This window comes from Dipodomys ordii, unplaced genomic scaffold (genome assembly GCF_000151885.1).
Source record: "Dipodomys ordii isolate 6190 unplaced genomic scaffold, Dord_2.0 Scaffold36, whole genome shotgun sequence".
Taxonomy (NCBI): Eukaryota; Metazoa; Chordata; class Mammalia; order Rodentia; family Heteromyidae; genus Dipodomys; species Dipodomys ordii.
The window spans coordinates 615,134-629,657 of NW_012267252.1; the positions used below are offsets into that span (position 1 = coordinate 615,134).

General features: G+C 38.6%; 1 protein-coding gene across 2 annotated transcripts in view; it reads left to right on the forward strand.

Moving 5' to 3' along the window:
* The first annotated feature begins 10,360 nt into the window (after positions 1 to 10,360).
* Cc2d2b (coiled-coil and C2 domain containing 2B) overlaps positions 10,361 to 14,524 on the forward strand; it is a 24,134-nt gene continuing 19,970 nt past the window's right edge. The window contains exon 1 of one of the 2 annotated variants that reach the window (XM_013017711.1): positions 10,361 to 10,454. In XM_013017711.1, coding sequence (XP_012873165.1) covers positions 10,434 to 10,454 — 21 coding nt within the window. In that variant the 5' untranslated portion in view covers positions 10,361 to 10,433. The remainder of the gene's footprint in view (positions 10,455 to 14,524) is intronic. The other variant, XM_013017710.1, reaches the window with a different exon arrangement.

Consider the following 14,524-nt stretch of genomic DNA (forward strand, 5'->3'; position numbering starts at 1 on the left):
AATTCACATAGTAGGAGAGTATTCATGGTCTTAGTATTCATTGGTCAGAGTATTCGTTGTGGCTTAGAGGTTAGAGGGGAAATGCAAAGCAATGACTTTTTTTTTCTTCATTTTCTCAACTACAAGTTTTTTTTCCTCAACAAGTACTCTGTTTTTAAAGATGAATGGACCTCATCCTAGAAGCAAATAGAATACAGTCTCAATCGGAGAATCAGAAAGTTTTTTCTCTGTCAGTACCAAATGTTGCCATTACACATGAACTGAAATAACCATCAATGTTTTTATTGCAGTACATTATATCTGAAACCTTTGTTACCTTCAAGCAGAACTAACTTGGTTCTCTGTTTAGGAATATGAAAGTCAGGTAGAGAAGGATATGGCCATTTCTGATGGGAATTCTATTACTGCACAAAGGATTAATTCTGTCAAATTTCTGAACAAGGTAACAACATGGTTTTCTCAGTATGTTTGCATTTACTATTATGAAAAGCAATCTGTTGGACATATGGTGTATATTCTCCCCAGAGAATAAGATGGACAAATTCACCTACTTTAGTCACTGTGTGTGTTTTCTGTTCTCTTCAGTTTTTTCTTCACGGTTATTTTACTAGGTTGTCAGTGCTCATTATTAAACCATATCCCAACCTTTTCTGTTTAAATGTGAATGTTACCAAATTCCCAAAGTTCACTTTAGCCCCTTAATTATTGGCAAGCAATTTTTCTACACCATAGCTCTTTTTTTTTGTTTGTTTGTTTTTTTTGCTGGTCGTGGGGGTTGAACTCTGGGCCTGGGCACTGTCCCTCAGATCTTCAGTGCAAAGCTAGCACTCTACCATTTGAGCTACAACACCACTTCTGGTTTTCTAGTGGTTTATTGTAGATAAGAGTCTTAGCACTTTCCTGCCTGGACTGGCTTTGAACTGTGATCCTCAGATCTCAGCCTCCTGAGTACCTAGGATTACAAGCATGAGCCACTGCACCATACTTAAAAACAACAACAATTTTAAAAAACAGAGTTTGAGATGTGCTTTAATAATAATAATGAGTTTACTGTTTGGGAAAAAAAGAAATATTCTTGCTCATAAGAAAAAAGGACTCATAACCCTTTTATTCTTTTTTAACACATATGGAAGACCATGGAAGAGGTGAGAAAATTAGCAAAGGAGTTAAAAAATAAGGGCTAGTGTCACCAGAAAGTCAGTGCAGGTGTGTGCCTCAGTTCTTGGATCTGGCAAGAGAGGCAAAATGTATTGAAAGTGATAGAAAAGTTTGATTTATTGAAAGCAGAAGTTCATCCTGCCAGAGTGCAAGGATGGATGATGTGGAAGTGCTGAAGACCAGGGGTAACATTTTCTCCTGCCTTTTAAGCGGAATCAAGAAAAACAGGTGAGTCATTTGGTAACACATGTGCATTTCTATGTGCATGCTCCTTTTAGATATTGGGCACTGTGGAACCAGCTACTGGATGGATCCAAAAGGTCATTAGGGCCATTGTCCCTGTCTCCCACATTTGTGCCTGTGTACTTGGTGAGAAGTGTTTTTGCTGGTTAGTTGGCCCCAGGCATTTTTATCAGCACCATTTGATGTTTGGGGAAGAGGATTTTTCTTTCAAAGTCAGGGGCAGTTGGTAGAGCACTAGCCAATGAGCAAAAGCAGCAGGAACTGAGTTCAAGTGCCAGTCTCAGGTGTAATAGAAAAAAAATGAAAGTTGGGGAAAATATGTGGCATATTTAGGGATCAGTCATATATGTATCACAGAAAGGAGCTTTTTAAAGTTACATAGATTTTAACTTTTATTGCAGTAGTTTAAGCTACAAGTTTGGTAGGTTATGTGATAATTACTTTAATTAACATTAGGAACCCTAAAGATAAAGGTTCTTTTTTTTGGGGGGGGGTCCGGTTGTGGGGCCTGAACTCTGGGCCTGGGCGCTGTCCCTCAGCTCTTCAGCTCAAGGCTAGCACTCTACCACTTGAGCCACAGCGCCACGTCTGGCTTTTTTCTTTTTGCTTATGTGGTGCTGAGGAATTGAACCCAGGGCCTCTGGCATGCAAGGCAAGCGCTCTACCACTGAGGCACCTTCCCAGCCCCAAGATAAAGGTTCTTAAATCCTTTCTTTTGTTAGAATATTCTTCCAGTGTCTGCTATGTGATTTGGGGGTTTGTATGAATTCTTTGGAAAAGTCATGTGCCCTTAAACATAACACTACTGCGGTCAGTGGTAGCTAAGGAAAGCCAATGTTTTGGCAGTAAAGAAGAGAATCCTGGCGGTCTCAATGATTACTTTGCTAAAATGATGGCATCTAAGAGATTAGTTCATCTTGTCTATATGACAATGACTTAAAATACAAATGGTGACAATGAGCTCTAGCTTCCTGAAGTTTACATCTAGTGAAAGAATTTAGATAATAAATGACAAGATATTAGTATGCTCAGGTTGTGACCAAGTAGGGTGTGAGGATAGGAGTTCTGTGTGCATGTGGATGGGGCACGGAACTTTAAAGAAGGCAGCATTTTAATAATGAACTACTACTATTTAATAATGAACTACTACTATTTAGACCTGGAGAAGGTGATAGAGTTTTCTGGGGAAGAATTTTCAAGGCCAATGGAACCACATGTGAAAGCTCTGAGGTGAAGCATACCTGGCCTGTGGGAAGAACGTTAAGGAACCTAGTATGTGGAATGCCAAGGAAGAGAGGAAGAGAGTGAGCAGTCTTAGGGACAAAGTGGTTTGGTTCCCCTTCAATGGAAAAAATGTATTGCCTGTGTGGTGGGATAATTTTTAGGAAATCAATATGTTTATGCCATCCTACCACCCCATTTTATTATCCTTTTCAAGCAAGTAATTAGGCTCTAGGTTACATTGTCTCCAGAATGATTTGTGGTAAGACACAAAGCTGAAAATTGCTATCAAACATGCCAGTTCTTGGTTTCACATCTGAAAGTTTAGTATCATTATAAGGGAGTTTGGGGAGGGGAGTTGTTTTTGTTTTTGTTTTGTCGGTCGTGAGGCTTGAACTCTGGACCTGGGCGCTGTCCCTGAGTTCTTCAGCTCAAGGCTAGTGCTCTACCACTTGAGCCGCAGCACCACTTCCAGCTTTTTCTGTTTATGTGGTACAGAGGAATTGAACCCAGGGCCTCGTGCATGCTAGGCAAGCACTCTACCACCGAGCTATCTTCTCAGCCCTGATATAAGGGAGGTTTTATAGTCCTTGTAATAATCAAGATCTGACCCAGGCATGGTGCAGCATACCTGTAATGCTAGCATTAAAGAGGCTGAGGCAAGTGGATAGAGAGTTGAAGGCTATCTCAAGGAAAAAATAATAGGTCTGTATCAGGGGCTTAGGGAAAGGACATGTTCAATCATTAACCTTGTTACTAAGATGAAAAAATGAAAGTTTAACGTTTACAAAAGATTGTCTCAAGAGTAGAGAAGCATGACCAGATCTCTTTGAGTTTATAGGTAAAGATTCATGTCCAGCCAGGAGCAGGTAGCTCTCCCCTGTAATCCTAGCTACTCAGGAGGCTGAGATCTGAGGATCATGGTTCAAAGCCAGCTGTGGCAGGAAAGTCCATGAGACTCTTCTCTCCAATTATCCACTAGAGAACCAGAAGTGGCTCTGTGGCTCAACATGGTAGAGAGCTAGCCTTGAGCAAAAGTGCTCAGGGGTAACATCCAGGTCCTGAGTTCAAGCCCCAGGACCAACCAAAAAAAAAAAAGATTCATGTCCAGTACTAGATCAGCTGTGAGTTCACAAAATAATCAACTCCTCTGGTGAAGATCAATTCTGACCATGTTACTACAAGTTATATAGAAAAAATATTGAGCAAAAATTTAGAATGAGATGAATGGGATATAGAAGGGAGGAAATGGGAATAAATGAACTTGCTTTGGTATAACAGTGGAGTTAAGAATGATTATATTAATGCAAACAGAACTATGTCTAGACCCCACCCCAACCAGTCATTGCTTACAAACAAGATTAGAGTAAAACTAAGTAGTAAAAGAAAGCATTATAAAGTCTTCAAATATAAACAATGCATTTCTTTAACTTATAAAAATTTAGGTGAGAAGATTGCTAATGAAGAGAATCATCAAAGTTAGTAAATTTGACTTGTCAGATATCGTGGCTGATTATGAAGAAATTGTATCTGCAAGGTACTATTAAAATTATAACTATAAAATATAAAACCTTAATACCTTCAAAATTCTCTATGTTCTCTATTTTTATATTAAGTCACATATTAAATAATGCAATTTCAGAGCATAAACTGAGATACGATGACAAAATTTATTTGGTCACTTTAAAGTTGCATTGTAGAATACCTGCCTGGCATGTTTTTTTTTTTTTTGGGGGGGGTCCAATCGTGGGGCCTGAACTCTGGGCCTGGGCGCTGTCCCTCAGCAATTCAGCTCAAGGCTAGCGCTCTACTATTTGAGCCACAGCGCCACTTCCGGCTTTTTTCTTTTTGCTTATGTGGTGCTGAGGAATCAAACCCAGGGCCTCATGCATGCAAGGCAAGTACTCTACCACTGAGCCACCTTCCCAGCCCATGTTTTTAATTTTATAGTGCTTTAGGGAAATTTGATAGCTTCTCCTTTGTAATTGTTTTAGGAAAATAAAGAAAAATAGAAGAAACACCTTTGTCCCAAATTTGTTTTGCCCTAGGGTTTTCTTGTCATGAGACTCTTACTGGAAAAGACATTGTTAGTGGCACTGCAGTACACTTTTAGTCTTCCCATGCAAGCCTGGGAGTTGTCGATCATCATAGGGGCACTAAGATCCACAGGAAGCAGTTGCAGAGCCTTTGCTAAAGTTACACAATCCTTATGTAGATTATAACTGCTTTAACTGCTAAACCCTATTAAGTTTTATTTTCAGTCCTTGAAGAAAAACTGGTTGTGGCTGTAATTCCATGGGTTTGTGTTTTTAGCATTTGGCAGCATGAAGCAGTTTTGAGGGCTTAGTCATTTTGAGAGTATGATTACTGAAAAAAAAAATCTTCTGAAAGATCATGTTTCTTTGTATGTCCTTGGTCTGTTTGGGACTAATCACATTCTCCCTCAACATGAAGGAACATAGCATCTAATTCTTTTTAAGCTCAGGAAAAATTCCTTCCTTGTAATTTTGTTCCCCCCCACAATAGAGTAGATATGGTTCAGATAATAGCCTTATTTACATCAAGCATCATGCTAGTATCCTTTAAAACTATGTTATGTATATGACTTTGATCACATTTTATCCTGTAGCCAGTTCACAGATACAGTTTGTAAGTTTATTGAGCCACGAAGAAAGTTAAAGCCTCAGAGGAAAGAAAGAAAAAAAGTCACAGCACAGACTGTCTCTGATGGAGATATTAAGATTCTTATCAGAATACTGAGGGCTTATAATATTCCTGCCAGGAAAACAACAGCTCATAGGTAAAGCAATATATTGCTATTTTTAGAATTGCTAACAATCTACTTAACTGTGATAAATTTCATGCTGTATATTTGTAAAGCTTTGCACTTCATTAATATTTCAATTCACAGGTAAGGCAATATATTCCCATTTTTAGAGTTGCTAAAGAAGTATTTTAATTGGGATAAGTTTCATGTTATATATTTGTAAACTTTGTACTTCATTAGTGTTTCATATACATTAAATTAATGCAAGTTAAAATATTCATTTGTATAGTCAAACCTACTGCTATATATTAAGAGTTTCCATAGGCTGAGGATATTGCTCAGTGGTAGAGTGTTTGCCTAGTATCAAAGACACTGGGTTTGATCTTTAATACACACACACACACACACACACACAATTGTCAGAGAGATACATTGACTCAAGTCTATAATCTTACCTACTTGGGAGGTGAAGATAAGAGATTAAGGTTCAAGGCAAACCTGAGGATTAAAAATAAATTTGCAAAACACTGTCTTAACCAATAGCTGGGTACAGTGATGCATGCCTATCATCCCCTGCAACATAGGGAAGCGTGAGTAGGATTGCAGTCCAGGCTGGCTGACCCTATCTTGAAATTAAACAATTGAAAAGGGGGCTAGAGACATGGCACAAGTGATAGAGTGTCTGCCTGACAACCACAAAACCCTGAATTCAAGCCCCCAAACCAAAAGGTAGGCAGAAAAAAGAATTGTGAGGTTTGAGATTCCCAAAGAAGCATTAACCTGTTTTTTTGGGAGAGTTTTCCACAGGCTCACCGTCCCATGTTTTATCAAATAAACTTCTTTTGTCTCAATTCCCTATTGAGAATCACATTATTCCATACCGTTGTCCTCCTAGAAGCAGAATCCTGAAGAAAGTCGGGGAGCCACCAATTTTGTTTTATAGAATGTCCAATGAAAGTTGTGAAACAAATATGAAATGGCTCATAAAATTATAATTGCTAGCTGGGCACGGGTAGTGCATGTCTATAATCCTAGCTACTCAGGAGGGTGAGATCTGAGGATTCTGGTTCAAAGTCAACCCAGGCAGGAAAGTCTGTGAGACTCTGATCTCCAATAAACTACTCAGAAAAAGGCAGAGGTGGCGCTGTGGTTTAAGTGGTAGAGTGGTACTCTTGAGTTAAATACCTAGGACCTGCAAAACAAACAAACAAACAAAAAACATAATTGTTGTAGTTGCACCTTGTTTTACTTTTGATTTATATAGTTTATCTTATTTGATTTGTATAGTTTGTCTTATTTCTCTCCTTTTGCTGAGTATCAGTGAAAATTTTACAATAGACTAAATTGTGCTTCATGATATGGAAAATAAGACTATAAAATACAGGGCAACTAAATTATATATTTCTATAAGCACTAGGGAAAAAACATCCCTTCCTACCAAAATGAATACTAAAACTAAAGTATATATTTCTATATTACTTTTCCTGAAGAGCTTTGGATATGCCTACTTATTTGATATCATCCATGTCTCGTCCCAGACATAAAGAAATATTCAAATCACGTGCTTCAGATGAGATTTTATATGAGATAAGTATTTAACACTTACATAAAATATAATATTGGTTTTTGAATTACAGCTGGCTCCTAATCTGTTTCTCCCTGTCTATTTTTTTCCTCTTCCAGTTTGCTGCTCATAACATAGTGAAGATCTTTTTTAAACAATTCATTCCTGGGCTAGGAAAGTGGCTTAGAAGTAGACTACTTGTGCATGCATGAGGTCCTGGGTTCAATTCCTCAGCACCACATAAGCAGAAAAAAAAAACTGGAAGTGGTGCTGTGGCTCAAGTGGTAGAGCGCTAGCCTTGAGCTGAAGAGCTGAGGGACAGCGCCCAAGCCCAGAGTTCAGGCCCCACGACAGACCAAAAAAAAAAAAAAAATCAGCTCTAATCATTTTATTCTCTAGTCCCAGAGTCTGTAGAAGAAGGTGCTAGCTCCTTAAAATGGCCGCAAAATCTTTGATGTTGATGTTCTCTGTGTTATATACCAACCAGACTCAGGGCTTATTGCCCCACAGATATGTCATATTGCTACTTGTTCTACATGGCCTCCACTAGCTGTTTCCTCTACCCAAAATGGCTTCCACAAATCTCCACGCTATTGGCCATATAAACACCTATTTCAAAGCTCAAGCAGTTATTCTTTCTGTGATGCCCTTTTGGTCTTCATCCCAGAAACTTAATCATTTCCTCTCCTTAATAACTCTTATAGCTACAAGCCATTTCACTCATTCTTCACATTTCATTGTACTTATATATTTACTTTTCTCTGTAGACTTTAAAACCCTTAAGACAAAGTTCACTTTATCTTTATATCCTGGTAAAGGATAGGATCATTAAGGTTTTATTAAAACAATGATTAGCTGCATGCCCGTGGCTCAAACCTATCATTCTAGGTACTAAGGAGGCTGAGATCTGAGGACTGAGAATCAAAGCTAGCCTAGGCAGAAAAGTCCATGAGACACTCTTACCCCTATTTAACCATCAAAAAGTCAGAAGTAGAGGTGTGGCTCAAGGGATAAAGTGCCAGTCTTGAGAGAAAAAGCTAAATAATAGTGCGAATCTTTGCGTCCAAGCCTCAGTATTGGCATGCACGTGCACGCACACGCACGCGCACACACACACACACACACACACAACTAATGTGAAACTATAAAAATCAAGTATCCATTTTTTTGTTGGTGGTGGTGGTCGTCGTAGGGCTTGAACTCTGGGCCTGGGCACTGTCCCTCAGCTTTTCAGTTCAAGGCAAGCGCTCTGCCACTTGAGCCACAGCACCACTTCTGGTTTTCTGGGTGGTTTATTGGAGATAAGAGTCTCACAGACTTTCCTGCCAGAGCTGGCTTTGAACCACAACCCTCAGATCTCAGCCTCCTGAGTAGCTAGGATTACAAGTGTGAGCTACCGATGCCTAGCTCAAGTATCCATTTGATAAGTAATTTCTCTCTCTGGGCCTTTATTAACTATATAAAATATTGCAAAAATCTAGTCAATGTTTATTATGCATTTCAGGATGCAGTACATCCTTTCATTGAAGTTTCTTTTCAACACACTGTATACCAAACCACTACTGCAAGTGGATCTTATCCATGCTGGAATGAAGAAGTCAAAGTAGATTTTATGTAAGTTAGAGCTCATTTTTCTGCAGCTCATAAAAATAGAGCAATAACAAAATTATTTTCTCAATAACAGAAAACAGTAAGATAGGGGTTGGAGGCATAGCTCAGTACCTAAAGTGCTATCCAGCGAGTAAAAGCATCAGGTACTCAGTTTGAATTCCAACCTCAACCAAAAAAAAAAAAAGAAGAAGAAGAAGAAAACAATAAGATGAATAAACTTGTAAGTGATCTATTGAGAAAACTGTTCAGTGTTACATTCTTGTGACTACAGCAATGAAATAAGCCAAGAACACATTGGGAATACAAACAAATGGGATTAGAAGTTCAGCTACAGCAAATATTCTTTTTGTCACTTCTAATGTAAGACTCCTAGTTGTTCCTATGACATTTTAGTGAATAAAAAACCATATAGAGGGGACTGGGAAGGTGGCTCAGTGGTAGAGCGCTTGCCTTGCATGCATGAGGCCCTGGGTTTGATTCCTCAGCACCACATAAACAGGAAAAAAAAGCCGGAAGTGGTGCTGTGGCTCAAGTGGTAGAGCACTAGCCTTGAGCTGAAGAGCTGAGGGACAGCGCCCAGGTCCAGAGTTCAGACCCACAACTGGACCCAACAAACAAACAAACAAACATATAGACATGGGCTAAACAATATAAATATATAATATATAGTCATTAGTCCTGTAACCCCCTGCTTTGCAGGATGAATTGTGGCAAAATTAAAGAGAAGTTTCAATAGACTAAAACTCAAGGTAATGGCAAAGAAAGCCTGTGATTCCAGCACTTAGGAGTCAGAGGCAAAGGTTCACAATATCTAGTGAGAGACTGTCTCAAAAAATAGGGGCTGGGAAGGTAGCTCAGTTGGTAAAGTGCATGCCTTGCAAGCATGAAGCCCTGGGTTCGATTCCTCAGCACCACATAAACAGAAAAAGCCGGAAATGGCGCTGTGGCTCCAGTGGTAGAGCGCTAGCCTTGAGCTGAAGAGCTGAGGGACAGCGCCCAGATCCAGAGTTCAGGCCCCATGACCGGCAAAAAAATAAAAATTAAAAAAAAAGATAACATAGACTTGAGTGGATTAAGGTATATACTAGATTGACATGCTCAAAACTATCTTAAGGATTATATTTGCTCTTTCTCCTACTGGTGGTATTGTGAATACACATTGCCTCCTCTGCCTGCCTTAGGCTCTTATGGGAAAGTGAGCTTATTTTATCATTTGAAGACATGTCATCTTCAAATTAAAAGTATTCTCCAGAGTCAACCAGGACTATATCTTTTCAAAATAAAAACTTTTAAAATTCAAGTCCCTAGTTTTTTTTAATATACAATGCATTATCAGTATCTGTTGTTACCCTACAGAACAGTAGCATGCCATAATTTCTTGCTCTTATCTAACTGTAACTTAGTCTACATTGACCCACTTCTCCCCTTCCCCTTCTCCTCTTCCTCTGGTAACCACCATTCTGATCTCAACTTCTATGAAGTCAACTATTTTAGATCCCACATATGAGTAAAATCAAGTGGTACTTGTTTTTTTGTGTCTTGCTTATTTCATATTAGATAGAAGCATATTGTTGCATATTTGAATCTTCATCTTAAAAGAGAAAAGAGGTAAATTATAAAGCACATGCTAATAAAAAAGGAGCAGTCAGTCTTCAAAGGACATAGCTTTCTCTAAGTTTATACTTTTTAAAAGAAAATAGTACAAATAACCTCTCCTTTGCAAATAATTCTCTTATGAAATAAATGGCTTTTGAAAAAAATTAAGCACTTAAATGTGTTTTTATTATTTGCAGCTCACCAGGACATGATTATAGCCTCTCGGGCTTATCTAAAATAAAAGAGAACATACATATCAACATTTTTGATGAAATGATGATTGAAAAACATGAGGTAAAGTAGAATAAGCACAATAATCAATGTTGAAATAATTCTAAGAAGATAAAACAGTGAAATCTAGGAACATATTTATAAATTTGCTTTTAAATTCAGTATCTATATTCATTTTTTTCTAAGAAGGATTTGAGTCAACTTAGAATAAAACCAGACCCAAGTCTCTCTAAAAATAAGAGATTATAAACCATATATAAGAAGAGGAAGAATAAATCATATAAAAAAATTAGAAGTAGTTTTTTGCTTCATGATAGTAAAGACAGAAAGATAAAAATGAGCTATACATTTCTCATTATCAAAGAAGTCACTTCTAATAAACTGAATTAAAATGCTGTTATATTTTTCTGTAATTTTTACAGTCCCTGAATGTTTTCTCCATACAGTGGTGAAAGTCCTAACACAATGCCTACCACTAATGCCTAGCAAGCTTGGAGATAAATGTTCATGTAACTCCATTTTGAATTTGACACTAAGAATAGGAAGAAGCATGTCCATTGACCCTACTCTCTATGGTAGATAAACATTAAAGGTTTTCTTTTTGTTTGTTTGTTTGTTTTGGCGGGTCATGGGGCCTGAACTCTGGGCCTGGGCACTGTCCCTCAGCTCTTCAGCTCAAGGCTAGTGCTCTACCACTCGAGCCATAGCGCCATTTCTGGCTTTTTCTGCTTATGTGGTGCTGAGGAATTGAACCCAGGGCCTCATGCATGCAAGGCAAGCGCTCTACCTCTGAGCCACCTTCCCAGCCCATATTAAAGGTTTTCATATAAATGTTTACCAAATTATATGACAATGTTACTAGAATAAGGCCTAACTGCTCACTACTTGAAAACCAATATTAAGGAGATGAAAATTGGTAGAAAGGCTTAAGGAAGTGCTGAAGAAAGCAAAGGGGCCATCATACTCAGTTCCATCCTGGGGTACTGATGTGCAAAGAGCTTCTAGAAGGAGGGAAAGGAATATAATGGAACAATCAGCAGACAGACTATATGCTGGGTGGGATCTTTGTTGCCCAGGGAGTATGTCTGCTTTTCTCTGGAACATCCCAATAGATCTTGACCTACTGGGCTAGCTCCTATTGCTCCTTTTAAACAGGCATACTTATTTTTGCAAGTTAAAACTTAACAGATGTTTGTATGCTTTGTGTTAGTTGATGCACAGAACTCAAGAATATGAATAAACATTACAAAAATCATCAGAGGGGAAGCGGCACTGTGACTCAAAGTGGTAGATCACTAGCCTTGATCAAAAGAGCACAGACTCAGAGCCCAGATATGAGTTCAGGCCCCACAAAGGACAAAAAAAAATTAAAAAATAAAAAAATCAGATGTTCTGACTTCTATAAATCTAAAGAAATAATATTTAGCATCTTACCATTTATGATGCTTCAGAATCTAGAATTCTGGGGAAAGGGGAAGGGAGAATTAAACCTTACCAGTGGAGAGAGATGGAATGGCAAAAAAAAATTACAGAAGGGGAAGTAAAAATAACTCTGTCAAGGACAATTCCCCATAAAAGTGACCACTGTTAGAGCAATACCTGAAAGGATTATGGATTCGGGTCAAAGGAAATGAATGAAACCTGAACTTTGCCTCTTTTTTTCAGGAGAGAATACACTTAAATTGGAATTAAGGTTGTGGCTCAAGAGGTAGAGTGTTTGCCTAGCATGCATAAGGCCTTAGGTTCAATATCTAAAACTGGAAAAAAAATTAACGTTTGATAGGCTGAAGTAAATGAATTTGTCAAGATGGAAGAGAGGAGATGCAAAGGTTTATTAGGGTGCCATTAAAGGAGAAAATATGAGCAGTTAGACAAGGGAACATAGTACTGACACAAGACTAAATGTAGGCTTACACCTTGTGTGAGTTTTCCCTTTGTCATCTCCGTTCCTCTTTCTTACTGTAATCAATTATAAATTGATTACAATCCCCAAAGTAGCAATAAGTGAACCACAATATAGGGAGAGATGACTATCTAACTGTGCTACTTTGCAGATTTTTCGCCTGTCCATGCTGGTCTCTGAAACATAGAGGGATTGCTGTACTTTTTACTTCTCACAAATCTCTCTCCACCCTTTTTTTTTTCTTGTGCCAACCCTGGGATTTGAACTTGAAGCCTGAGCAGTCCTTGAGCTTTTGTGCTTAAGGCTAGTATTCTGTTCTTGAACCACAGCTAGGAATCCAGCTTTGTTTTGTTTTGTTGTTTTTTTGTAGTTAATTGGAGATAAACTTATAGACTTATCTACCTGGATTGGCTTTGAACCACAATCCCCAAATCTCAGCCTTCAGGAGTAGCTAGGATTACAGGTGTGAGCCAGTGTGCCTAGGGACATAGAGGCTATATTTAACACTGGGATAGAAGAGCTGGACTAAACTCCCATTGGATCTGGTATAGCAGATCTGAGAGACCTTCAAACTTGGAGACTAAGTTAACTGAAACTAACATAAACTTCTGCTAGTCATAAAAAGAACTGGAATGAATTCAGTACTAGGGTGATGGTTTCAAAACTTAACAGAAAGAACAACAACAACAAAAATGAGGGATGGGCCATGGGAGGGAAGAAGGGAGGGGAAGAAGAGAAACTGTTTTTCAAGATTTTAACTTATTAGCTTATAATTTTCAATAGTTTTGACCTGCTCTTAGTTAATTTCTTATCATTTCTGACTTTATCCAAGTGTAGCTTTCTAGTTTTGGTGGGGTTTTTTTCTGATTTAATTTGGAAGCATTAAGCCAAAACTGTAGACCAAGGAGTTCTGAAACAAAAGAGTTCATTATTGAACCGTTAAAGACGCTAGTCAGAAAGAACAAGTTCCTGAAGCTATCAGCAGCAAAGCTACATAGCAATTGGAGATATATATACTATACTTATAACCAAAAGAATTTCTTTTGTTTTTTTGTTTTGTTTTTGGGTCCGGTTGTGGGGCCTGAACTCTGGGCCTGGGCACTGTCCCTCAGCTCTTCAGCTCAAGGCTAGCGCTTTACCACTTGAGCCACAGCGCCACTTTCGGCTTTTTTCTTTTTGCTTATGTGGTGCTGAGGAATTGAACCCAGGGCCTCATGCATGCAAGGCAAGCGCTCTATCACTGAGCCACCTTCCCAGCCCCCAAAAGCATTTCTTTAATGAAAAGTTGGATTAGGAAAGCATAAATTGTTTATACTGAATCTGGATTAGGCATAGATAAGAAGGAAGAATTATACAAAAGGGAAATCTTAGAAAACAATGCCTAAGAAGAAGAAATTGTTGCTTCTGTATTGGTTGTAGTTGTAAACAGGATGTAAACAGCCACCCAGGGGGCCTTGAGCAGAGTGAAGGTCTTAATGTATGTTCAATAACAGTCAAACAGCCTTTTGTTTCTATACAGCCTTTGGACTAACTGTTGAGCTTCCATCAGATCTCCTTCCATCCTCCAGCCCCTGAAATTTAGGGCATCTCATAGTTTTTCTCTTTTTTGTGCTGGTCCTGGGACTTAGACCTGGGTCTGGGTGTTTTCCCTAAGCTTCTTTTGCTTAAGGCTAGCACTCTACCACTTAAGCCAGTGTCATTTCTAGCTTTTTCTGAGTAGTTTATTGGAGATGAGAGTCTCATGACCTTTCCTGTCCAGCTGGCTTCAAATTGTGGTCCTCAGATCTCAGCCTCCTGAGTAGCTAGAATTATAAGTGTAAGCCACCAACACCCAGCTGATTTTCCTATTTTTTAAAGAGCTATTAAATTGTTTTTACCCTTCACTCTGTTTTCTAATTCATTTATTTCTGCTTGCATTTTTACTTTCTTCTTTCCAGTATTCTTGGGACTGTGATTTCTGGTTAAATATGCTGAATACCTAGTTGTTGGATATCTTATCCTCTTAAAAGAAATAAACAACTGGGTGTTGTTGGCTCATGCCTATAATACTAGCTACTTCAGGAGGCTGAGATCGTGGTTCAAAGCCAGCCTGGACAGGAAAGTCTGTGAGACTCCAATAAACTGTAAGTGGCGCTATGGCTCAAGTGGTAGAGTGCTCGCCTTGAGCTAAAGAGCACAGGGACAGCACCCAAGCCCAGAGTTCAAGCCCCATGACTGACAAAAAAAAAAA